The sequence below is a fragment of the Vigna unguiculata genome, chromosome 11, assembly GCF_037176805.1.
Source record: "Vigna unguiculata cultivar grain cowpea cultivar isolate G323 ecotype 2 chromosome 11, ASM3717680v1, whole genome shotgun sequence".
NCBI classification, from domain to species: Eukaryota; Viridiplantae; Streptophyta; class Magnoliopsida; order Fabales; family Fabaceae; genus Vigna; species Vigna unguiculata.
Genome location: NC_140802.1, coordinates 13,774,601 through 13,802,214, shown reverse-complemented (window position 1 = coordinate 13,802,214; position 27,614 = coordinate 13,774,601). Strand labels below are relative to the sequence as shown.

General features: G+C 36.9%; 1 protein-coding gene and 1 pseudogene across 2 annotated transcripts; one reads left to right on the top strand and one right to left on the bottom strand.

Moving 5' to 3' along the window:
- On the top strand, positions 1-27,614 carry LOC114170712 (protein SEEDLING PLASTID DEVELOPMENT 1). Of its 2 annotated transcripts, XM_028056252.2 has the most exons (9): positions 5-585; positions 1,342-1,556; positions 6,245-6,395; positions 7,232-7,423; positions 8,069-8,231; positions 8,310-8,545; positions 15,242-15,421; positions 15,501-15,623; positions 26,969-27,614. In XM_028056252.2, the coding sequence occupies exons 1-9, from the start codon at positions 193-195 to the stop codon at positions 27,269-27,271; spliced, it is 1,956 nt and encodes a 651-aa protein (XP_027912053.2). In that variant the 5' UTR covers positions 5-192; the 3' UTR covers positions 27,272-27,614. The 2 variants fall into 2 exon arrangements, with proteins under 2 accessions (XP_027912054.2, XP_027912053.2); XM_028056253.2 differs by lacking the exons at positions 15,242-15,421; positions 15,501-15,623 and having other exon boundaries at positions 1-585.
- LOC146881530 (uncharacterized) lies at positions 10,661-12,980 on the bottom strand (annotated as a pseudogene).

Below are 27,614 nucleotides of genomic sequence, written 5' to 3'. Positions count from 1 at the left end.
AAAACTAACCAAAAGGAAAAAGCAAAATTAAACACGTTGCGTCCCGGTCGCAACTGAAATCCTCCACCTCTGTTCCACAAACCCCGGGAAAAATATTGCCTCATCCTCACGAGAAACGGAAAATTACAAAACACTTTCTCTCAGAAATCGCCACCGCAGCACAACACCACTCTACGGTTCCCGCCAAAACTGATGCTAGGGTTCACTCTTCCGCTTCAGCTTCGTTGCTGCCATCACCTTTCCCAGCAACCGCCCCTTCCCAACCCGATTTCGCCGAAACCATTCTACCCGCCCGTCGTTCCCTCTGTCCCACGGCCCCGTATCGGCCCCGGTCTGCGCGCCAGTTTCCCAGTCTTGTCCGGTTCGGTTTTCCCGGAGGATGAGCCGGACGTGGAGCTGGGGCGGCTGCTCGCGCTGCTGCCGGAGGAGATGCGGCGTCGCGTGAGCGACCACGCGGAGCTGCCGCAGCTGATTGAGATTGTGATGGATTTGGGCCGGAAACCGCTCGCGAGGTTTCCCTCCGGTGATTTCGTAATATCGGAGTATCCTATCACGGTTCAGGATATCGAGCACGCCACTGCTCAGGTATTGGAACAATAAATAAACCATTAACTTAATGTTATCCCTAAAGTATTACCCTTTCTCTTTTAAATGGATCTGGTTTTTAGCTTAACCATAAATACTTTCGGGAAAAAACTATATGACAAATTTGAAGCTAGTTTTTCACTAAGCTAAAATTAGCTTGTGTATTTGTAACAGTACTCTTATATAACTACTCTTAATTTTTATTTTAACTAGTGTATCTGAGAATTAGCTTATGTATCTGAGAAATTTGATTTGTGACCTCTTTCAACTCTTTTCAATTTCTTCTCTTTTAAGTACTTAGTTAAAAGTCGATAATAGTTGTGGAATAAAATGTCTATGCGAGTAATACTCGACTCCTTAAAAAATATATTTTTCTTCACAAATTGACTCAGAACGAGATAGTGGCGTTGTCATGTTCTTCAAGAAAAGAAGATGAGCAAAATGTTCATGGGCAAGTGCTTGCGCTTATGCAATTATAGCTCAACAATTAGTTTATCGTAGACTTAGGTTATAATCCTCTTATGTACCCTTTGGAGTAGTTAGGATGTAGGAATTTGATTGAAAATCCGTAAGTTCAAGCTGTGGTGACAACGCTCAATGTATAAAAATATAATAATCCATTGTTGCTTAGAAGCACAAATGTGGAATGCGAACGAGATGGGGTTTTTGGATTGGACATGAACCATAACCCTTAAATTGATCATGGAAAGATATAATTATTTATAACTGTCAATTCATGAGAGGGATATCTTGCAGGTTGGTGACTTTGCTGTTGATAATCGAGCAGGAATCAGCAGAACATTGCATCGAATTAGTGCTATCAGAAATCGCAAGGGCACAATTATTGGTCTAACTTGTCGAGTTGGTAGGGCAATTTCAGGGAGTGCTAAGTTGTTGCAAGATTTGATTAAGGATGGGGCTTCTTTGTTGTTGATTGGACCTCCAGGAGTAGGCAAAACTACAATTATTAGGTTAGTGACTTTTTCTTCATATGATAAAAATGCATGAAATAGTTTCCTCACGAAAGTGTAGAATTTTGCATTTATTATACTTCTTCCTATTCTTGATTGCCATATGTATGCTGTTAGATAGGGTTGTATCATTTTCTTATAACTCATTTTGTTAAAAATTGGTTGAATAAAATCTTATCCTTAGTGTGTAAGGTTGCCTGGCAGTACATGTGTATTTTCCCTTTGTGGGTTATTTGGTATAAGCATCTCATCCAATTGAGAAAGGTGTGTCCAGTAGTAGCTTCTCACCTACTAGAAAAGGCATGTCATCTAGTGAAGCTCCTCTTGAAGACACGTCTAGTGGAAGAGCGTCTTGTACCCTAGCTATGTCTACTGTTATGTAGAGTGTCCAATGTGTTTTTGCATCTCGGGTTAAGCTGGACGCACATGTTTCATGTGCCACAAATTTTATTGAATGATACACAACCTGATTCATGGGAAGTTAGTTGTTATTGTGTTGGATAAATAGGCACCTTATGTAAAAGCTTGGAGATGAGTTGTTGAGTGTCAGTGAACTTTCGTTGTTCTTGAGAGAGTAATGTTTGAGTGGTAAACTTTGTTAAGTTCTTTCTATAACTCGTGAGAGGTAGAAGAATTTTTTTTTTTTGTGAAGTTTGCTCATGGATTTAGATTGGAGTTTGTAAACGCTATAATCAAACCACATTGAATTCTTTTTGTGTTTGATTTGTTTTCTTCTTGATCCTTTATATTTGTTCTTGTCTTTATGGTGTTTGAGTGGTAGTAGTTTCTTTATTTTTCATTGAACTTGTTGATGAAATTTCACAAGTCAAAAGTCTTAGAATGTGTTGAGAGTAGCTACGATGGTGAAAAGGCAAACATTGAGGTGGCGACTAGTAGTGTCTAACTTACTAAAGGATGATGAATTCAACAATCATGTTGAAAAAAAGTTAGTTGATGAAGATGCAAGAGTTGATGATAGTTGTGTATTTCCAATGGTAGAATGAGGAGAACAATTAGAGATACTGAAAGGTATGGATATGCAAAGCTTATTGAATTCCCCTTAGTAGTTGCTATCATCTACTTTAACAAATGAGGAGAAGACTCAATGGTTAGACACCATTAAAGACATGACTTCTTTTGGTAAGTTCTAAATGCATTTGCAAATGCTATGATGAAATTCCAAGTACTAATAAGAAGAGATTAAAGATAAGAATGGTGACTAGAGGCTTCATCTAGAGTGAAGAAATTGATTATCGTGATGTATCCTCTTTAATGGTGAAACACAAATATGTCAGATGATTAACCTTGAGCAAGAACATATGGATGTTTAAGAGGGCTTTCCTGCATGGAAAATTAGAAGCGATCATCTACATGAAACAACAAACGGATTTGTAATTGAAGACAAGAAGGACTATGTAAGCTAAACAATTCTTTGTATAGTGTGAAGCAATCCTCTAGGCAATGGAACAAGAGGTTTGATGAATTCATTGAAACCATGACTCTGAGTGAGTAAATATGATGTGTTTACTTTTGTTAAGATATCATTAATATCTTAACTCTATCTTATTTTCGTCTATTTCTTCTGTGACCATTCCAAAATTTGTTCATGATGCCTTAGCCCATCTTGGTTGGCGTCAGGCCATGCTCGATGAACTAAGTGCTCTTCATAATAGTGGAACTTAAGAGCTTGTCCCATTACTGTCTGGGAAATCTGTTGTTGGTTGCAAGTGGGTTTTTGCTATTAAAGTTGGACCTGATGGTACTATTGATCGTCTTAAAGCATGTCTTGTGGTCAAAGGTTATACCCAAATCTTTGCGTTGGATTATGGTGATACTTTTTCTTCCGTGGAGAAGATGGCTTCTGTTCGTTTATTTATTGACATGGCGACTCTTCAATAATGGCCTCTTTATAACTGGATGTTAAAAACACATTCTTCAATGGCGATTTGCAAGATATTTATATGGGTTCATGAGTTCAAAATTTGTTGACACACACCTATGGATCCCAATACTAAACTTCTATTGAATCAGGGGGAGCCTATGTCAGATCCCGAACAATATAGAAAATTAGTTGGGAAATTGAATTATCTTACAGTTACTCATCTTGACATTTCTTTTGCAGTCAGTATGGTAAGCCGATTTCTTAATTCTCCATGTGAAGATCATTGGAATGCAGTCATTCGTATATTAAAGTACATTAAAGGATCTCTTGGAAAATGGTTATTATATGGTTTTAATAACCATACAAGAGTTGTTTTTTATTCAGATGTTGACTGGACAAATCTCCTTTTGATAGAAGGTTTACATCCGGATATTGTGTCTCCATTAGAGGTAACTTGATCTCTTGGAAAAGCAAGAAACAAAGTGTTGTGGGAAGGTCTAGTGCAGACGCAGAATATAGAGCCATGGCTTCAATCACGTGTGAGCTTGTTTGGCTTAAGCAATTGCTCAAAGAGTTACAATCTGGAGACGTTAATCAAATGACACTTATATGTGACAATCAAACTGCTCTTCATATCAGTTCTAATCCTGTGTTTCATGAGAGAACTAAACACATTGAGATTTACTGTCATTTCATTTGAGAAAAGATTGTCTCTAGAAACATCAAGACTGAGTTTGTTAACTCAAATGATCAGTTAGTAGATCTTTTCACTAAATCTTTACGAGGATCGAGAATTAGTCATATTTGTAACAAGCTTGGTACATACAATTTGTATGCATCAGCTTGAAGGGGAGTGTTAAGATATAATTAATATCTTATCTCTATCTTATTTTTCAGTTTCTATTGTTATATTCTTCGTATGTATTTTGGGCTTAGCCCATATTTTCTTTATTATAAATACAACCCCTATGTGTATTTTCTACACAAGGGAGATTAATCCCAAACCTACATTCACTATATTTAAAAACTTTTAGTTTCTAATAGAAGATTACTTCATAGTATTCCTGCTATATTATGATGGTATTGTTATAGCTAGCAATAGTAAATTTGAGATTCATAAGGTTAAGACTGAGCTGAATGAAGGATTGAGATCATTAGATGACATGATCAAAAGCATATATATGCATCTCAAGAGACTTACGTGAAAAAGTTCTTGACAAGTTTGGCATGTCCAACTTCAAACCTATTTCCATATCATTGGCTTAAATTACGATCTAAGTGATCAACACTTTGCTAAGATGGTGAAGGAACAATCTTATATGGATTTTTTTCGACATGTCAACTTGTTGGTTATGTGATGTATACTATTGAGATATTTTAGGATGTTTTAGATTTGTTTCCTATTGTTTGAATTTTGTATATTGGTTTAATTTTGTAGGGATTTGTTTCCTAGAATGGGCAGTACTTATTTCCAAAATTTTCCAATTAATCTATGTATATATAATATGTATGTAATTAGACTGAATAAGAGAGAAATTAATTTTTTCTAAACTTGACACGGTATCACAGCTCCTGGTCCTTCGGACCCTCTGATTGCTAATTTTTTTATACAACCTTCATTGTTGTGTAAATCCTAAAATACAACCTTAATTGATGTGTAAACCCTAAAATGCAACCTTCATTGGTGTAAGGAATCACACTATTTTTAGAAAAAACAAAGAAAAGTAAATCGGACCTTCTTTAATTTCACAAATCATACAACAAAATATACAAAGGAGCATTATCTTTCCCATTGGATTAATCCATTTAGAAAACAAATTGTCTGAAAAACTCCCCCCTTTTAGCATAAACTTATAAAAGTGGTCCCTAACTATTCGCAAACCAAAGCTGTAGAAACTACCTTACAAATGTATTCTAGTTATTGTTTTAAACCTCCTCCTATAACAAACCAACAATCCTGTGATATTGTCATCATGTTGTATCTGTCTCTGTCAATCAAAACTGCCCTCAGAATTATAACCTTGTTCTAAAGGTTAAAATCGAGAAATTGGTTTTGGATAGTAGATAAAACTTCCCATGTTAATCCCTCAGATGTTTTTCCCTTCCATTGCACTAACACTTGTATTGCTGCAACATCCTTTAGTATGTTTTCCTTGAATATAGACCAGGATGAACACTTTTGGAGTGCCTTCCAATTCTAGATGAAAACAACTTCCATTGAATGACCCTAATGGCCTTAAGTTGAGATGCATAGAACACAAGATGAATTCGAGCTTGTTGTGATAATTGTAATTTGAAATTCACCTCTCCAGCTTGCTTAAGAACCAAATATGGTCCATAGTAATGTACTGAAAGTTTGGGATAAAGCTTATTAGACATAGAACTCTGTCTATGTGGCCAAATGTTTTTAGATGTACCCAATCACCTATTTTGATCTCGGAAGGTTTGCAATGAACATTAGCATGAATTGTCATTGTTTTTAGTCCTTATAGCTTTTGTCAAACATTATTTTAGTACCTTCACTTTTAAATTAGTAAACCCAATCTCAAACTTTTGAAAATATTTGAAATTAGTTTTTATATGTGCTTAACTTAACATTTAGTAATAGTTTTTTTATGCCACAAAGTTAGAGAAGAGATTAAATTCACACGTGTTTCTAAAGTTTGAAGACTAATTTATTAATTTAAAAGTATACAGACTGAAACCAAGTTTGATCAAAAGTACATGGACTAAACACATTTTCCCCTTATCACTATTATACTCATCTACCCATGGGAACTGAACACGACTTTATTCTACATTTTAGGGAAATTGCTAGGATGCTGGCAAATGATTACAAGAAACGGGTGATGATTGTGGACACCTCCAACGAAATTGGGGGTGATGGTGATATTCCTCATGCTGGAATAGGCAATGCGCGACGAATGCAAGTTCCTAATTCTGATGCACAACATAAGGTATTAGCTGTAATTGCTGGAGCAAAACCTCTTGTTTCTTTATGTTGAAGGTGTAACTATATTATCGGTGGTGACTGAGAATGTTCTGCAAGCAGTTCGAACTTATTTTTACCTTTTTCTGTGTACATTCTTTAAAATATTATACAATGAATCAATCAGATTGAACGACTCTGAAATTTCGCTGCTACTTCCACAATGTACGGTTTACATAGGCTATATTTCTCTTTTTCCCTTGGGGAGCTTGGCTTTCAATTTGCCTCTAACCATCTAATGAAATGTGAATAGCCCACCCTCTCTTTTTTGAAACAAGGGTGCTTCCAGTTCTGGTGGTGCTTTAAACAATTTTATTTTCTCCATATTATTATATCTCTAGAGTCAATAATTTTAGAGGAACTATGGAACTCAATTACTTGCTGTCATCATTACTCAGTTTTCTGTTGAGGTCTATCCTCGAGAAGTACTTTTGAGAAATCAGCTTAATTCTTTTACTTGGCTGGTTAAGGTTCTAGTTTAAAAACTTGATAGGAACGACTCCAGAATTAGTAACTATTCCAATTTGCTTTGTACTTGAATAATTTTTCACCTGTTACAAAAATGCAGTAAGCTTTTCACGCTGTGAAATATAGAGCAGAATGTATGCTGTTTATGGGAAGCAAACAAGCAGAGAATGATTGTTTGAAGTGATAGTTCTTCGGGGTGCTGTTCATTCCATTCCTTGCATTTTACTTTCCTTCTTATATCCGTTAGATCCTAAAAGGAGGTTCTTTTTGGTTCTGCAAGGGATGTTTCGTAGTATAATCTGACCACATTTCTATGGTTATTGTGTAATTATTCAGGTACTGATAGAAGCAGTTGAAAATCACATGCCACAAGTTATTGTAATTGATGAGATTGGTACAAAACTTGAAGCAATGGCTGCGAGCACAATTGCACAACGTGGGATTCAGCTTGTTGCCACTGCTCATGGAATCACAATTGAGAATCTGATAATGAATCCTTCATTAGAGATGCTTGTTGGAGGGATACAGGTGAGTATACCTACATCTTAAGCAGGATGGCAAGTTGATTTCTTCTATTTCGTAATTGAATTAGATTTAGCTCCTATTTTGCAATGAGTTTTCAGAACAATTTTAAAGCTTTAGCACGAAGCTTTTAGAAATTTTTTTTTCCTAAAGTTAAGTTAATCAAAACACACTTGGTATTTTAACTTCTGCCAATGTGTGATCTGTAATGTGTTTTGTAATCTGAAATGGATTAGTGGCACAAGAATGAAAGTGACATGGTGTTGACTGTATGACTTAAACCCAGAGTTGTCAGCTTTATACATCAATATCAATGTGAGTGTGATAGGGAATTACATTGTAACATACTTGAGTCTGAAATATATTGCTTTCGATGGCTTGAAAACACTGTAACGGAGACGCCAATTATTATCCAATTGTTCCAAAGATTTGGATTGTTAGGTGAAAGACACATGGTGTACTTTTATATTATGTCTCTTAGCAGTTACAAACTTATTGCACTAGTTCAAAAAGTGTGATGTAGCATGGTAAAAAATATATGTTTTTTCTCTGCTTCATGTTTTAATAATTGAATTTACAATCACCTGGAGCATCTAAATTATGGGCATAATTATTCCTTTTGGTTACTGAAGTTATATTATCATGTTTTAGAGCGTGACGCTAGGGGATGAAGAGGCCAGTCGCAGGGGTGTTCAGAAGACTGTATTGGAGAGGAAAGGCCCATCTACATTTAGTTGTGGAGTGGAGATTATTTCAAAGACAGAATTGCGTATTCACCGTAGCCTTGAAGCAACTGTAGATGCTATTCTTTCTGGTAAGCTGCCACACTGTAAGATTAAACTGTTGTAGTGCATTGGCACATGAATTTTTTCTCTTTGATTTGTTGGTGTAGGTCGTTTTCCAAATGTAGAAATACGGAAGATGAAGTCTCAAGAGCAGGAAGAGATTTTAGACAATGGACCTGTTAGTGACAGTTCTCTTCAAAAAAATGGTGAAATTATGTTTGAAGAAATTACGGAGGGAGCTGATGATCAAACCAGCCAAAATGAATTACTTTTCAAGTTGCCGGTTGACTTGGTAGAAGATTCCTGGGAACATAAATCGCCACTTAGCCTGTTTTGTTACGGGGTAAGACATTCTTATCCAATAGCCAAAACCCTACCACAAACAAATGCATGGAGTAAATGTTGATATTAACACAAAGTTTACTCCTGTTATGTTTGCTTACTTGTTGTGTGCTTCTTAATTCTCTTGATGTTATTATATGTTTTGATACAGTAATACATGAAAAGGATTAAGCTGTATGAGAGAAAAGATTTTATTGAATTGATTCAATGAAAAGTACATTAGCCTCACTCTAACCCTAAAGTAAAGATTCCAAAGAGATTTTTAGAATCCTCCAATAGTACCCTTGTAATTAATTACAATATGTCAATATCCTATTGTAGCTTAGCAAAAATATTTTCTCTTGAATCAACACTCCTCCTCAAGCTAATGAAGGGGTGATTGTTCAATAGGAAGACTTTTTGTGAACAAATATGCTAATTAAATCCCGAATGAGACATATAAAGCAACGATAAGGCCACCATCTAGTTTTTCTTTAATAAAGTGTTGGTCTATCTCTATGTGCCTAGTCTTATCATTTTGAACTTATTGTGAACAATGTTAATAGTTGATTTATTACCACAATAAAGAGTCAGAGACTCTTCATTTTTCACTTTAAGATGGTTCAAAATAATTCTCAGCCATTACAATTCGCACAAGTTAACCTTCTAGGGAATGCTTGGTGAACAAAGTATGGCCACCTTGACTTTGTCTATACCCTATGGAGATCATAATCTAAGTGAGTTTACCAAACCAAGCACAAAGCTACTATCTAAGTCCGTACAAGGTTTTCTTCAATTTAGCATAGTTTATTCTCTTTCTCAAGAGACGTCAAACCTAGAGGAATCTCTATGTTGACTTCTTCCTCTAGATGTCCATGTAGAAAATATTTTAAATATAAAATTGTTGCTATTTCTAACCAAAAAAAGTTGCTAGTGAGAGAATGATTCTAAGAGTATTTACCTTTGCCCTTGGAGTGAATGTCTCCTATAATCAACACCATAAGTCCTAGTATATTCTTTAGCAACTAATGTTGCTTTGTAACGATCCAATGTGCCATCAAATTTATACTTTACGTTATAAAACCCACCTGCATCCTACTACCTTTTATCTGTTGCTTGTCAAAATCATCCATGTTTGGTTCTTTTCTTAGGCATTCATCTCTTCATTTATGCCTTGAACCCAATTCTCATCCTTCAATTCTTGTTGAATTGATGCAAAAACTCTAACTGCATCAATGACAATGGGGAAACTTTGGTGTTGCATAGTGAGATGTTTAGCGGAAATGAAGATGTTGCATAATAAGATATTTTGGGGAGTGTTTGGGGTCCTTTTGTATAGATGATATTTTACTGTTGGAACAGTGAAAATCCTGTGTAAAATGAAGTGTCTTTCTTTGTATGTGATTGTTCATGTCCAGGATCTGCGAATTTGCTGAAATAATATTGCACAGGGTCTCTAGCCTACGTTCTTGGTTTTGTTCTCTTTGTTAACGAGGAATGTAACAAGATAGCTAAGTTAAACCTAGAGGAGAGGTGAATTGGTTTTGAAACTTCTTTCAAAAAGATTCCCTTTCTTGAAATTCTTTGTGAAACACTTTTAGTTAGAAAACCAAGATGCAATGAAATTGAGAACCAAGATTGATACAAGAATTGGAAAGCAATGATACAAGAATTTACTGAGAAAATTGAAAACACTTAAAAATGTTTTCTAGTTTAATTGGATATCAAAACTGATAATTAATTATATTGTTTTTGAACCTCTCATGAACAATTTAATTGATTATTCAAACTCTTAATCGATTGATTAGAACAAAAAACCTTTTACTCTTTAAAAACATTTTTCCTGAATTGGTTTTAGATGTAGACTATGTCCTATGACATGGAATAAATATTTGTAGTCTTCTCAAATTTCACTGCACTGGAGTACAACATATAATCTCTACCGATTTTTGTAGTTAGCATCATGGTTATCGAATCGAGATTCGTATCGTCAATCGTTTTTTGAATTTTTTTGAATCGTGAATCGAATCTTACTTTGAATCGTAAGATACATGATAAATAAAAAACATTAAAAATATCATATATTATAATTAAATCAAGATCTCCAATTTAAATGTTACATCTTAATTTTATTCTTTCATTCATCATCTCCAAGATCAATGTCACTTAGATCATCTTCTTCATCTAATATAACATTCTATGGCAACTCATCTTCATCTTCTTCATCCTCTTCCTCAACTTCTTCAACCATCCCTTCAATTCCATCATCATTTGCTGGTGTAGTAGATTTTCCCTTTATGTTTAAGTTTCTTGGACCCCTCTTCCTTTTCTTGCTTCGAGCTCCCTCTTCAAGAGTAAAAGATTCATGTATATCCATCCATGAAACATTGTTTGGTAGACAAGGATCCTCTTTTTCAGTAATCCACTCATCATCTGATTCAATATCAGATAGACATGTAGGATCATACGTATCTCCTTTCTCTTCTCTAACCTTTTGTCTCATTTCAAGTTGAAGATTATATTTAACAAAGACAAGAGCATTTAATCTTTGTTGTTCCAAGCGGTTTCTTCTTTTGGTATGGACTTGATCAAATATGCTCCAGTTTCTTTCACAACCAGTAGCACTACAAGTGAGACTTAAAATTCTCATTGCTAGATTTTGCAACTCTTTACCTTCAACACCATAACTTCCCCACCAAAGAGCTGCAATGTCAAAACTAACATTTATAATTGTGAAATTATGCTTTTAATAAAATCTTGAAAAAAAAAAAAATTTATACCAGGTTGCTTCTTATCCCTAGTGTCAATTGCCATGCTTCTTCCAAATAATCCTTGGGCTTTCTTAAATCTATCAAGTTGATCAAGTTGAAATCTAATCCTTCTATCAGGGATCATTTTTTCTATGGTCTCATACAAACCATATGAAACCTCTTCATCCGGATTGAAGTTTTTGTCATAATGAAATCTAATATAAAAAAGAAGTATAGTGTTATAGTTATGAAATTGTAATCTAAGAAAGTATAGTGTTAGTTACTTACTTAGGATTAAGGTAGTAAGTAGTAGCATGAAGAGGTCTATGTAACTGCAAATTCCAACGAGTATCAATTATTTTCCACACCTTTTTATAACGAGATTCTTCATTCTTGAAATTTGCAGCTATTTGCTCTTTAGCTCTATCTATAGCTTCATAAATATATGGCATTGCAGGTTTTGAGTCTCCATCCACAAGCCTTAGTATTTTTACAAGTGGAGTGACACACTTCAGGCAATATTGGATAGATTTCCAAAATCTAACATCAGATAAAACAATGCTCACTACTTGTTTACGTTCAGTCTTACTAGCATGTTTACTAGTTGTCCATGCTTCTGAAACAAACATACCTCGAAGAGCATTTTTCTGTTGTGCTATACACTGAAGGGTTAGAAAAGCAGTTACAAATCTTGTGACTGCTGGTCGAGCTAATTCTTTTCCTTTAGAATATTTTCTATATAAATTTAGAACCCATGTGTGTCTATAAATGAAAGTTGTGACTTTTTTTTGCATTTGCAATCGTATTCTAAAATACTAGAAGTTCACCAATGTCTTCAAGAATTAAGTCAAGACAATGAGCTGCACACGGAGACCAAAATAGTTTAGTTCTCTTCTCTTCTAACATCTTTCCTGCTGCCACAAAATTAGAAGCACCATCTGTCACAACTTGCACGACATTATCTTCCCCAATTTCTTCAATCACAGAATCTAACAATTCAAACATTTGTTTAGCATCTTTGATCACATTACTGGTATCAATAGATTTTAAGAACACTGTTCCGCTTGGACTATTAACTAAAAAGTTGGTAAGAGACCTCCCTTTTCCATCTGTCCAACCATCACACATCAAAGTACATCCCCATTTTTCCCATTCAACCTTATATTTCTCCAAACTAGCTTGGATATTGTCAACCGCTTTTTTCAGATAAGATACTCTAACTTCATGATAAGTTGGAGGCTTTAAACCCTTTCCATATTCCCCAACAGATTTCAACATTTGGGTAAATAAGGAGCTTCTTGCCAAATTAAATGGCAAAGCATTCCCATATATGCAGTTGCAAATATCTTGAATCACCAACTCTCTATCTTTAAACATTTCATTTATGGTTGACTGTTTTGCAACTCCTTGTTTCCCCTTCTTACTACATTGAATATCTGTTTCTTCAAAACAGTCTACCCGATTTGCTTCTTTTATTTTTTCTTTATCTTCTAACAACTTCAAAAACATTTCTCTAACATCATCAGGAACAGATGTACAAGCAATGACATTCTCCTTTGTTCCAGCAAGATGATATTTCATTCTTGCTACACCACCCCAACAAGTATGTGAACAATATTTGCACTTGACTAAAAGTCTATGAGGAGGAACAGTGTCACAATGATTCCATGTAATATCTATTTCTTTCTTTCTCTTTGTTTGAGACATACTCTTTTTAATTCTACAAATAAGAATAAATTCAAACTAACATTTCTTAAAAAAATATAAATTAACATTCATAATAAAAAAATATAAATTAACATTCAGAATAAAAAAATATAAATTAACATTCAGAATAAAAAAAATATAAAAAGAACTATCAAAATATAAAGTATAAAACATATACTTTATTTTAAAGATTAATTATGTTTTAGTAAACTATGAAAAAGAAACGTAAATTATGCTAAATTATTTTAAAGTATAAAACATATTTTATTTGAAAAAGAAACGTAGATTCTGATCTTTATGCTAAAAAGATGGAATTTAAACAAAAAATAAAAACGTAAAGAAAGATCACGTGTGAAGGTTTCCGTAAAAGTGAAATAAAAGGTTGATGTGATGTACATTTACTTTTACAGTAAATTAAATATTATTAAAATTAAAAATCTAGAAACTTCATAAAAAGCAATATATGAAAAAGCCAGTGGCAGAAAACATTTGAAAACATTTGGGCAAAAAACATTTAGGCAAAAAACATTTGAGCAGAAAACACTTCAGCAAACCTGTTCCAAATGCTTTCAGGATGCTTTCTTCTTCACGCGGTGCTTTCTTCTTCACGCGGTGCTTTCTTCTTCACGGGCAGTCAGGTTTTTTATGCTTCTTCTTTTCTCTTGCACTTTATGCCTCTTCTCCACCTTCTTATGCATCTCATATTTCTTTCCCTTCTTAATTTATAACCAAATATCCTTCCAAATGTGACTCTTCAGTTTGGGTTTTTTCATTTTCGATGTGTATTGCATGTTGCGTGAAGCTCATCCGGTGTGAGTAGCAGGTCTGAGTAGCGTGTAGGTAGTGTGTCTCGTGAGATGTGTATTTTGAGAAATATTTTGGGGAAGTGTAAGCGTGGGCAGAATCGGCTGAAACGAAACTGAATCGGGAATCATACGATTCCTACACGATTCATCCGATTCAGAACACGATTCAAGTCAGAAAACGATTCATCTACTGATACGTTTCGTTGGACCAAAATTTCGAACCATATCGCGATACGAATCGTACGATTCTAACGATTCTAACTACCATGATTGCCACCTCAGGGCAACTACGATGAAGCAAGTGGAGGCAAAAACACGTGTTGGGTGAATCCCACTAATAGAGAAAGAAGATGCCTGTGTAGTTTCATGGCTATGCCGATGGCAGATGACTCAATCGACAAATCGGAGTACGGTGAATACCTTGGTGTGATCGCTAATCTAATTGGAGGTTCAATGTTACGAAAAGGTTAACCCGTTCGTACAAGAACACAAAATCCCTTAACAACTACCCCTCCTTCAGAGGCTAGCACCTGACAGCCTGGTGAATTCGGAACTCCCCCTTTGTTGGAGTAGTTTCCTCCCCGAGGTCCAAACTCGAGACATTGGGTTCGTTGCAAGGCTCTGATATACCATTGTTACGAAAAAGGTTAACCCATTCGTACAAGGACACAAAATCCCTTAACATTCAACAATCGCAATGGTAGTGGAAAAGGCGTGACATAGTTGGTGGTTGTGAAAGACAAGTTGGGTGCATTTCAGGCGACCCCAATAATCAAAGAAAATAGATGCACTTTAAGCAACCCTAAAAATACGAACCACAACTAAGATGGCTATGAAGAAATGCGAAAGTAGAGCCCTTGAGTCGAGGACTTTGATATCAACTTGAAAAAGATTAAACTGAGAGAAAAGATTTTATTGAATTGATTCACTGAAACAATACACCAGCCTCTACATATAGAGAACTCTAACCATAGAATAATATGATTACATAAAGATCTCTAAAATCTCCCAACAACATACTATTTTAGCTTGTCAAAAATGTTTTCTCCTGAATCCAAATCTTTGTTGATAGATAATGAGATACAAAGAGAATTTTACAACTTAATTCATAACCACCTCATCAGCCCCAACAAACATTATTTAGAGTTAGTTAACTGACTCTAAAACTAACTACTCTAACAGGTATGCAGTTTTTTTATCCAAATAAAATTTGAGCTTGAATTTCCTTAAATTTCTTTCTCCCATTTAGTGTATTCTGGTGCCTTTCACTTCTGATTTGAAGTTGACAGTGTTGACAATTAGATAAACCCATTTTATTGTGAGTCAAGAGTAACTCCTGCAAACGTAGGGAGTATGGAGTTTAAAGCATTGTTGGTCTAGCAGAGTAATTAATAATTCTTTTTTGTTTTTATATTTTATCATCTGGTTAACTTACAGACTGGTCAGTAATTCTAGATTTTAGACGCAACTGTTATTCAAGGGATTAAGCAGTTGAAAATCAATGATGGGGGCATTCAATTAACTGATAATATTAGTGAAGCAAATGCTTTGCTTGCCTTGCAATCAAAGCTTAAAAAGAATCCAGGGATCCAGGCTGCTGCTAGATCTCATGATATTCCCATTTATGTAACAAAGGTAATGATTTCTAACATTACGTTTACATCTATACTCTGTCATACACTTTTTCTAAAAAAATATTATTTTTCCCTTCTAGACAAGTTCTTTGGATCATGTAACAAAAGCTATACGGGCATTAGTAAGTGATTATGAAGATGGTGTAAAGGACTTTGAAGTAACAGACAAGATAAAATCATCAGAGATGATTGATGCTTTGGAGGTAATTTAAATGTTGTAGTTTTAACATCTTTCCTTTTCCCTTTTTTTTTTTCTTTTATTTGAGGCTATCAATTCATGGTTAAAATCACTAGTTGTGTAAGACATAGATAGCTCAAGTCCTATATTTAGCCCTAGACATATGGAAATGAATTCAGAAATAGTCATTTAGCTGTTTGGATTCTGGTCTCAGCATAATATATTTTCATTATTGCTTTTCTGTGGTATCTTTGCTTGTTTATTTGTAACTTCATTACTAAATTTGTGGTGTTTCTTACAAGAAATGCAGTGGATATCCAAATTAAGTATTAATTGTTTAAAATTAGCATTGAAATGTAGTTGCGGAAATTGTTTGAAGCAGTGAAATGTGTTCCTAAAATGATGATGAGGATGCCCTTAATGGCCTGAGTTGCAATTTAGGTGACTTTAATTTGGAAACAGAATTAAGAAAATTGACGTAGGTTGAAACAACAGATGCAGCGTGATCAATGTAATTGTGGCGAAGGAGTAGGAATGAGTGGATGATAATGACTAAGATTTAGGTAGTATAGCAGACTTTTCTTTACCATACCCCAGTTTTAGAGAAGACCCGTAGCCAAGCATTCCTACATAGGTAGTACTGGTACTTTTTATCTAAAGCCCACATCCAATGGTACCAATATCATCATTTTAGTTAAATGAATAATTTGATGTGCCGTTTCTTTTAGCAATTAGTAAAACAAAAATATTATTTTGTTATTAAAATTATTAAAAATATAAAACAGAAAGCATTAATTAGTGCAATATCTTATTCAATTAAAAAGAAATAATTTCTAAAGATCTTTCAAGTTCTAGTTACAGGTTATAACAAATATGTAGTTATATATAGTGGTATGGAATTGGTTAGAGTTGTGTAGAGATATGGGGTAGTTGAATACTAAAGAATTCACATTTTTCTCCGTAAAGTCTTTCTGCTCGTTATCTTTACGGGACCCATAATCATTTGATTGACAAAACCACCATATCCATTGCAAGTAATATTTTTTATCCACTGTTGGATTTGAGCCAACCTTCTTTGCATAGGAGAGAGCTAGAGTGATGGTAAATATAGAACTAACCTTGCTGCATGGTGGTGGTGCTTTTCTTAATTGTGTTGATTGACAAGGTGAGGAGAAAAATCTCACTGAGTGTTGTTCTAATAAACTTCTCTAGAAACACTAAGAAGAAAATAAAATCAATTTGTTTATATTTAAAATTAGTATATGCATAAGCTAATGTATAGAAAATTTCAGATGAACTTCTTAAAAGCTTGTTTGACTTCTGCAAAAACTTACTTTTTTACTTGTACACAAGCTTATTATAAATTTATTTCATTTTCTTTTTTATTTTCTATTGGAAAGTCGCCTTTTTGTGTACACTCCTATCTTGCCTTAGTTGACAACTATTTGGAGACTATCTTAATTTTAATTTCATGGGTGACGGATTAGTCTAACTATCGTTAGTGATATGACAAATAAAGTTTTGATAGATTTCACTTTTTAAGCTGATTTGATGGAGTTGAGTTAATTCGTAACATAATTTTTTGTGGTATCTGTTAGAATTATTACCTATACCTATTGTATCATTAACCCTATGTGTAGGGTGTTGAGTGTGGGAAACTACCTACTGCCATATCTACTATTGCATGTAATCATGCCTAGTATCTTAGAGTAGTCTTCTCATATCTTTTCATATGTACGTGCTTGCTTCACTATAAATAGAAGAGGAAGAGAGTGGTACTGTTGTCCACTACTCCTATTTTAAAGTCTCAGTCTCAAGTTGGTATCAGAGCGGGTCGATCCCGCTCTGGTTTCTGTCTCAGCTGGTCCGTCACCGCTGTCCGGTTGATCGCCGTTAGTCACCGCCGCTGTCCGCGGCTGTCTAAGTTCGGTTAACCTCGTTTCTGAACTACCCAACACTGTCAAACAACTTCTCGCCACTGTCTGCGTCCTCCGCCGCTGTCCGCCACCGTCCACCACCGTCTGCCGCCGTCCGCCGCCGTCCGCCGCCGTCCACCGACGCAGTTCCGTCCGGAAACCACCGGATCTGAACCGCCTCTCCGCGCGACAGCCAACCCCGCCGGTGTCGCAGGCAGCGCCGTCGCCACGCGCCTCCACGCGCGTCTTCTCTGTTCGCTGCAGGCAGGCGCGTGCCGCTCACGCGCCGCCTTCCCGTCGCCAGTTCGTCGTCACGCCACCTCCGTCGCCGTCGCCGGAGCCTCCTCTATCCGTTTTGACCATCAAATCTCTGTTCCGGTGAAGTTCAGTAGCACCTCTTGTGGAAATCGTCCCTTTCGAAGTCGAAAATTGTCACTGTTTCACTGTTTTCGTCACTGTTTTACTGTTTCCGAGATCCTTTCTCTTTATCATGGCCACTGGAGGAACTGGGAGTGCTATTTCATTCTCTGGAAGCCCCTGCATTACGTCCGAGAAACTAAATGGCCAAAATTACTTATCTTGATCCGCTGCCGTCGAGATGTGGTTTCTCGGTCAAGGACACCACGAACACCTTGAGAAAGATGGCAGCCACGTACCGTCTGAAAAAGCTGAACAGTGGAAACAAGCGGATTTCCAACTATGTGCTCTATTGTGGCAATCGGTGGAACCACGACTTTTGATGTCCCTACGGGCCTTCAAAACTTGCCACTCGTTTTGGAAGCGAACTCAGAATATCTATGCAAATGATATTCAACGCCTTTATGATTCGGCGAACAAGTTGGCATCTATGAAAATGACTAACCATGATATGATGTCATTCATGAATGACGCTCAAGCTGCTGTGGAAGAACTTCGAATGTTCTTGGAAGTCGACTCTCTAGATGAAATGAAGAAAAAGCTTGACAAGTACTATATGGTAATGATCCTCCGCGCTATACACCCAGACTTTAATCATATCCGAGATCAGCTTTTGACCTCTCATGAGTTTCCTTCCATGGAAACTTTGATCTCCCGCATGATACGTGTTCCAACTCTTCAAACTCCAGAAACTCTTGCTGTAATGGAACCATCTGTCATGGTTGCCACCCGAGGAAGAGGAGGTCGTGGAACTAGAGGGGGTGGACGTGGAGGTCGTGGGCGTCCTCAGTGTATGTATTGTAAAAGGATGGGTCATACCCAAGAAAACTGCTACACTTTACATGGATTTCCTGCCAAAACAGCCAATGTCTCCCAGGCAGAGACTACTGACTCCAAGTTCACTGAGGACGAGTATCAAGAGTACCTACGCCTCAAATCCAACAGCTTGGCACAGTCATCTCAAGCTCCAAGTACATCAACTGTTTGCATCTCTCAATCCATGGAAGGTCACAATTCATGGGTAATTGACTCTGGTGCTTCTGATCACATTTCTGGTAATACCTCCTTGTTCTCAACCATTTCATTCCAAGAAAAATCTCATTTTATAACCCTCGCAAATGGTTCTAAAACATCCTCAAAGGGAGTCGGTCAAGCCATCTTATCTCCGTCCTTAAATCTAAAATCTGTCCTTTTTGTCCCTAATTGTCCTTTCAATTTAATTTCCTTAAGTCAGTTAACCAAAACATTGAATTGCTTTGTAACCTTCGATGACAAATCTTTTGTTATACAGGAGCGTGGCTCGGGGAGACTGATTGGAGAAGGATATGAAGCGGGCGGATTATACCATTTTGGATCTCGTCCACGTGTGTCCTGTGTTGCAGCCTCCAATCCTAAAATGTTACATGATCGGCTTGGTCACCCTCACCTGTCCAAGTTAAAGAAAATGTTTCCTGAACTTAGTCGTCTCCAGACTTTAGAATGTGAGTCATGTCAACTAGGAAAACATGTTAGATCTACCTTTCCTAAAAGATCTCAATCAAAGTGTACTTCTAGTTTTTCTGTCATCCATTCCGATATCTGGGGACCTAGTCGTGTCTCATCTTTTGGCTTTAGGTATTTTGTTACTTTCATTGATGAATATTCGAGATGTACTTGGGTTTATCTTATGAAAGATCGTTCTGAATTATTATCCCTCTTCACATCCTTTTTGAATGAAATCAAGAATCAATTTGGTCAAGTAATTAAAATCTTAAGAAGTGACAATGCCAAAGAGTATTTTTCGTCTGCTCTTTCTAATGTTTTGAGTTCCCATGGTATCCTGCACCAGTCTACTTGTCCTCATACGCCACAACAAAATGGTATAGCAGAAAGAAAAAATCGACACTTAGTTGAAACTGCTCGTACCCTTTTGCTTAGTGCCAACGTTCCTGTCCATCACTGGGGAGATGCCATCTTAACTGCAGGTTTTCTTATTAATCGGATGCCATCTTCCTCTCTCAATCATAAGGTCCCTTTCTCCATTCTGTTTCCAGACAATCCTCTCTTTCACACTTCTCCTAGAGTTTTTGGTTGTGTATGTTTTGTTCATGACATGTCTCCCGGGTTAGACAAGCTTTCTGCTCGCTCTCTCAAATGTGTTTTCTTGGGCTATTCACGACTCCAAAAAGGGTATCGATGTTACTCTCCTGAAACCAAGAAATATTACATGTCTGCCAATGTTACATTTTTTGAACAGACCCCTTACTTCTCTCCATCTGTTCAAGATGTCCATGTCATCCAGCAGGTCCTTCCTATTCCCGTGGTTAAGTACAATATTTCCAATGTCCCTGTCCCTCCAAGTCTCGACCAAAGTCCTCCTGAGCCATCATCTCCACCTATTGACTCTCTCCAACACAGGACGCCGACGAATAGTCCAGTTGTTCAAGAACATGGTGAATCCCCTACTTCAGATTCTTCTCCCTCGTCTCTTGATCCCACGACTCCTGATGAAGGTGATTCAGGTTGGCCCATTGCTCTCAGAAAAGGTACTCGTTCCTCTCGAAATCCACATCCCATTTATAATTTTCTTAGCTATCACCGATTATCGCCTTCCTATTGTTCACTTTTATCCTCAGTGTCTTCTGTTGTTATTCCCAAAAATGTGAATGAAGCACTTGATCATCCTGGATGGCGACAAGCCATGATTGCAGAGATGCAGGCTCTTGAAAGCAATCATACTTGGGAGCTCGTGCCCCTCCCTTTGGGTAAGAAGGCTGTTGGTTGTCGATGGGTGTATGCAATTAAAGTTGGCCCTGATGGTCAGGTTGATCGACTCAAAGCCCGATTGGTTGCAAAAGGGTACACTCAGGTTTATGGCCTTGACTATTGTGACACCTTCTCTCCCATGGCCAAGATGACTACTATTCGCCTCTTCTTTGCAATGGCAGCAATTCGTCACTGGCCTCTTCATCAATTGGATATCAAAAATGCCTTCCTTCATGGTGATCTTGAGGAGGAAGTTTACATGGAGCAACCTCCTGGGTTTGTTGCTCAGGGGGAGTCTGGTATGGTATGCAAATTGCATCGATCTTTATATGGCCTCAAACAATCACCACGAGCTTGGTTTGGAAAATTCAGCTCCATTGTTCAGAAATTTGGGTTAAGACGCAGTGAGGCAGATCACTCAGTCTTTTACAAACATACCTCTCCTGGGAAATGTGTCTACCTAATAGTATATGTTGATGATATTGTTATTACAGGAAATGATACTACTGGAATATCTCAACTGAAGGAGCACCTGTGTAAACATTTTCAAACCAAGGATCTCGGAAGCCTCAAATACTTCTTGGGCATTGAAGTAGCTCAGTCAAAAGATGGAGTTGTAATCTCTCAAAGGAAATATGCTCTTGATATATTACAAGAAACAGGTATGATTGACTGCAGACCAGTAGAGAGTCCTATGGACCCGAATCAGAAGTTAACAACAGTAGAAGGCGAATTATTCTCCGATCCAGAGAGATATAGGAGGCTCGTTGGAAAGTTAATTTATCTCACTATTACGAGGCCTGATCTATCTTTCGCAGTTGGAATTGTTAGCCAGTTTATGCAGACTCCATGTCTTGGACATTGGAATGCCATCATCCGTATTTTAAGGTACCTCAAGAAGGCTCCAGGACAAGGTTTGCTATATGAAGATAAAGGCAATGTTCAAATCTCTGGGTACTGTGATGCTGATTGGGCAGGCTCTCCTATTGACAGACGCTCTACTACGGGATATTGTGTCCTCCTTGGAGGAAATGCTATCTCTTGGAAAAGTAAGAAGCAAAATGTAGTGGCTCGATCCACCGCTGAAGCTGAATATCGGGCAATGGCGTCTCTCACGTGTGAACTCATATGGGTAAAGCAATTTCTTCGAGAGCTTAACTTCTGTGAAATTCAGACCATGAAGATGTATTGTGACAACCAGGCTGCTCTCCACATTGCATCAAATCCAGTGTTTCATGAGAGAACTAAACACATAGAAATTGACTGCCACTTTGTCCGAGAAAAATTGATGACCAAGGAAATTTGTACTGAGTTCGTTGGGTCAAATGACCAACTTGCAGATGTGTTGACCAAGTCATTAAGGGGACCTCGGATTGAGTTCATTTGTTCCAAGCTTGGTTCATACAATTTGTATGCTCCAGCTTGAGGGGGAGTGTTAGAATTATTACCTATACCTATTGTATCATTAACCCTATGTGTAGGGTGTTGAGTGTGGGAAACTACCTACTGCCATATCTACTATTGCATGTAATCATGCCTAGTATCTTAGAGTAGTCTTTTCATATCTTTTCATATGTACGTGCTTGCTTCACTATAAATAGAAGAGGAAGAGAGTGGTACTGTTGTCCACTACTCCTATTTTAAAGTCTCAGTCTCAAGTAATGCTCATCTCAGATCTATTATCTGTATATTTGCATTGCCATGTTCTAGGCCGAGCCCTTGGACATGAGAGTGTTGGAAAGTTGTCTTAGAGTCACTTATAAACTGTTTTTGTTGCGTTTTCTTTGTGCATGGCTTGTATTGTAGCCTCTAGGGTGGTGAATGTTAGACTCTAGAAAATGTGTGGGTAAACCTGTGTTCTCCTCTTGGAGAATTCTCTCATATATATATATATATATATATATATATATATATATATATATTGAATACATACATATTTGCTGCCCATTAAAATATCTAAACTGCCAGATATACAATGTATCCTAATAAAAGAATAATATTTACAATACAAAATTAGCATAGATTTTGCTGGTTTTGATGACGAGATAATTTGCCAATCACGTAATTAACTTCGTTGACATCCCCCCTCAATTTGATACCTATAAGTCGACCAACTTCAATTTGCCAACTAGGAAATTATGATGTTGTCGAGTCAATGATTTGGTGAGGATGTCTGCAATCTAAATAGAGGTTGAAACATGAGGAAGTGTGATAATTCGGCGATCATAGGCATCCCTGATGGAGCAGCAATCAAATTCTATGTGCTTTGTGCGTTCATGGTAAACTGGATTGGCTGCAATTTGGATGGCACTTGTGTTGTCAGCATGTAATGGTGTCGGTTGGGATGGAGAGAATCCAAGCTTAGTGAGAAGACCACGAAGCCAAATTATTTCAAAGCATGCAGCAGACATGACACGATACTCAACTTCAGTATCGAGACAAAATCTTGTTTCTTACATTTCCATGAAATGGAAGCATTGCTTAGAAACATACACCAACCAGTAGTAGATTGCCTCGTATCTGGACATCCAGCCCAATCAACATTGCTGTAAGCTTGGAGAGTCACAGGTGAACCAGTGGGAAAAAATAAACCACGATGAGAAGTGCCAAGGAGATAACGGATAATTCGGTGCACTGCAGAGAGGTGGTAATGTCTAGGAGATTGCATGAACTTATTCACTGTGTTAACAGCAAAAGAAATATTTGAACGAGTGATGGTTAACTTAGGTATATAAGACTACCAACCAACTTGCGATAAAAAGTAGGATCTTCAAGAAGGTCACCTTCATCTCGTCTAAATGTGGATTTAGTCAGGCTGGCTAGCGCAATCAAATCATCAATATATTTGTGTTGATTTACAAATATGCTAGTGGGTGCATAATGCACCTCTAAACCCAAGAAGTAGTTGAGTCGGCCAAGGTCTTTCATGTGGAAAGTTGAATGCAACAATGTTTTAAGTTGAGAAATATCCTCTTCATCAAAACCGGTCACCACGATATCATCCACATAAGCAAGGAGTATGACAAGTCATTTAGAAGTCCTTTGTAGAAAAAGAGATGAATCATATTGACTTTGGGTGAAGGAGAAACCAAGTAGTGTAGATCTAAACTTTTCAAACCATACTTGTGGTGACTGTTTCAAACCATATAAAGAGTGTTTTAGTCTACAAACAATATTAAGTGGTGCAAGCATACCAGTAGGTAGGAAGTTTGATGTAAACTTCTTCCTTGAGGTCTCCAGGAAGAAAAGTGTTTTTGATGTCCATTTGATGTAAGGATCAAGATTGAGACACAACTAGTGCTACAATAGTGCGAACATTGGTCATCTTGGCTACCGGTGCGAAGGTCTCATCATCGTCAAGTCCATACTCTTGTTTATTTCCCAACACAACCAACTGAGCTTTGTGACGATCAATTGATCCATCGAAACGAAGTTTAATGGAAAACACAAATTTGCTGCCCAAAGGTTTAACAGAGGGAGGACATGGCACAACATCCCATGTTTGATTTTTTTCAAGTGCCAAGAGTTCTGCTTCAATAGTCCGCTGCCAACATTCATGCTCCATTGCCTGCTTATAAGATGAAGGAATAGAAACAGAGGACAAAGTTGCGGTTAAGGATAAACTATACTTTTCAGGTGGTTTATGAACGTGGGTGCTACAACGTAAAGGTGTTGGGTCTGTTGGGAGAGGATCAGCTACCCAGGAATGATTTTGAGGGGGTCCAAGAGATGGTGTAGACTGATGGTGAGTGGTCTTACACCGTCTTTGATAAACCAAGAGAGGTTTTTCTGCAAAAGAATTAGAAAACATTGGAAAACAAAAATTGGAGAACGAGGAGAGTCATGGTGAGTGGCAAAATGATATTTATTTTCTAACAAAATGACATTTTTAGAGATGTGAATCCTATCAAGATGGAGATCATAACATAGAAAACCCTTTTGCTGAGAAGAATAGCAAGGAAAAACACATTCAACATATTGAGCAGTGAGTTTATGACCTTCGTGTGAAGGAAGATGGACATAACACACGCAACCAAAGGTACGAAGAGTGGAATAGTCAAGTGGATCGCCAAACAGCCGAGTGAAAGGAGAATTATTATGTAATGATGGTGATGCCAAACGATTGATGAGGTGAACCATAGTGGATAGAGCTTCACACCAAAACCTAGATGGCACATAAGATTCCTATAAAAGAGTACGAACAACATCTAGTAAATGACGATTTTTCCGTTCAGCTACCCCATTCTGTTGGGAGTTGAAGGACAAGACCGTTGAGATATGATACCATTAGATTGAAGGAATTCCTGAAACAAATGAGATGTATACTTCCCCATTATCAAATTGCAAAATTTTAATTTTGGAAGTAAGTTGGGTCTGAACATAAGCATGAAAAAGTTTGAATGTAGAGAAAACTTCATGTTTAGACCGCAAGAAATAAACCCATGTGAAACGACTATAATCGTCAATAAAAGTGACAGTATTTGTACTTAGCATGAGACGGAACAGGGGCTATCTTCATACATGACTATGGATTTATGTTTTGGAAATGATAAAATTTTACTTTTGCCAAGCTTACAAGAAATGCAATCACATTGAACAACATGAAGAGGTGGAGAATTTTTATTGCCAAGAAAACCAGATTTAAGCATAGCATGAAGGACATATGAATTTGGATGTCCAAGACGCTTATGCCACAAATGGTAATATAAATGAGCAGAATTACAAGAAATTACAAGAAATAAAAGGTAAGCTATGAATGGAGGACAAAGGTAAATGAAGAGGAAAAAGACGTCCAACTTTAGACCCCTTCGCAATCATTTTCCCTGATCGTTGATCCTGCACAAGACAACCAGAGTGTGAGAATTCGACATGACAATTATTGTCAACTAATTGACCAATAGAAATGAGATTAGTAGTGAGGCCAAGAGAGACAAAGACATCGGTGAGAGACGAAGAAATGTCACCAATATTTGTTATAGACAAATGATTTTCATCAGTATGAATCATGAGGTTTCCAGAATATTTGGTGGAATTAGTAAGGAGGTGGGGATTGTTGGTCATATGGTTTGAGGCACCAGAATCAAAGTACCAGAGGGGAGAGATGGAAATTTTTTTACTTGAAATGCCCAAAGCAGAAGATGCCAAAATGATCATTTGCTGAACCATCTCAGGGGTCAAGGGTTGATTAGAGGCAGAAGGATTTAGAATCAAAGTACCAACAAAGATAGTCAAAGCAGTGGCAGATTTCTTGGACGGCCTCGTGGGACAATCTTTAAGAATGTGCCGATCTTTTTTGCAGTAATTTGTGAACACAATTGGAAGCATAATGACCAAACTTTTTGCAACAAAAATATTGGACAACACTCAAGTCACGATTTCGTGGTTGGACTTTAGCAGCGTAAGTCACGGGAGCATGTGTTGATTGTTGATGGTCCATGGTTGATTGTGTGAGGAGTCGTTGTTCTTCACGAAGCAACTCATTAAGCATGTATCCAAAAACAGGAACCAGATCTCGATTCATGAGATTGGAACGAACACCTTCAAATTCTGACCAAAGATTTATAAATTGGGAATAAAATTCTGAGATGGACAGACAGTCTTGTTGCAACAATGCAATGTCATGTTCGAGGTTCGTGAAATTGAGATAATATCAAGATAGGATCGTAATCCAGTCCAATACCATGTTAGACTCTAGAAAATGTGTGGGTAAAATTATGTGTTCTCCTCTTGGAGAATTCTCTCATATAAATTGAATACATACATATATGTTGTCCATTAAAATATCTAAACTGCTAGATATACAATTACTCCACAATGTATCCTAATAAAAGAGAATAATATTTACAATATAAAATTAGTATACATTTGGCTGGTTTTGATGACGAGATAATTTGCCAATCACGTAATTAACTCTGTTGACAGTGGAATGGTCCCGCAGTAGCAAGACATATATATGACTTAGATAAAGGTTATTCAGATTGGTAGTCCTTACTTGATGAGTTAATTTAATGGGATTGAGTTAGGTTTTAAGTAAAACTAAGATTTTATTTACTTATGAGGGCTAACTTTATCCAAAGAGACCCGATTCTATCTACTGTCAATCAATATTTGATGATTGATTACTGATATTATGAACTGAATGAAGTAGAATGGATTCCATACTCAACGTTTGCTGTATTCTTGAGCTGGTATGAAACAGTGTGCCATATTTTGCAACTGAAATTCAATATATACACACGTCAGTTAAAGTTACTTAATAATGGTTGGCACAATCTCTTTCTGCATATTTCAGGAGGCACGAATGGCTATAGAGCATACGGTTATTCTGAAGGGAGAACCTGTGGATCTACTACCAAGATCATCTCACATAATATCTCAGCAGCTAGAACTTGTTCGTAAATACCAACTAGAAATAAGGAAAATCAGTGGAGAGTCAGGTGTACATCTACGCATACTTCCATCCCATTATGAAACTGATGAAGTAAAAAGTAGTGAAACTTTTGAGTTCGATAGTGAATTAAATGAATTTTCCTCCAATGGCCAAGTGAATGGCTCATTCAACACTCTGGATAGATTGCCCCTTCTACCCGAGTAGGTTCCCTTGTTGTGTTTCAATTGCCGTTCGTACATCCTTTTATGCATTCAACCTTGACCGAAGAAAATTGATATATTGAAATGGAAGGTGGATAGATACAAAGATAGACTCAATTGTATATTCATGAAATATGAAGATTAAATATAAACCCTCGTGTTGCAAGGGTATAAAACTGTACAAGCCATGTAATTTGTAAACATGTAGAAAAACATTTTGTAGTGATTTATGAAGTGTAAAACAAGATGTACAGCATACCACATCTAATATCACCGTTGTGTACTTTCGTTTGTACAAAATTTGTATTATTTTTATCAGCTTATTTAATGATCTCACTTCAAGTTCA

What these genes read in the sequence shown, in the direction of transcription:
- LOC114170712 (XM_028056252.2), top strand. Translation starts at nt 193, where the DNA reads ATGCTAGGGTTCACTCTTCCGCTTCAGCTTCGTTGCTGCCATCACCTT. An exon ending in TGCTTGTTGGAGGGATACAG is followed by an intron (nt 7,424 to 8,068) that starts GTGAGTATACCT and finishes ATCATGTTTTAG; the next exon opens with AGCGTGACGCTAGGGGATGA. An exon ending in AGATGATTGATGCTTTGGAG is followed by an intron (nt 15,624 to 26,968) that starts GTAATTTAAATG and finishes TGCATATTTCAG; the next exon opens with GAGGCACGAATGGCTATAGA.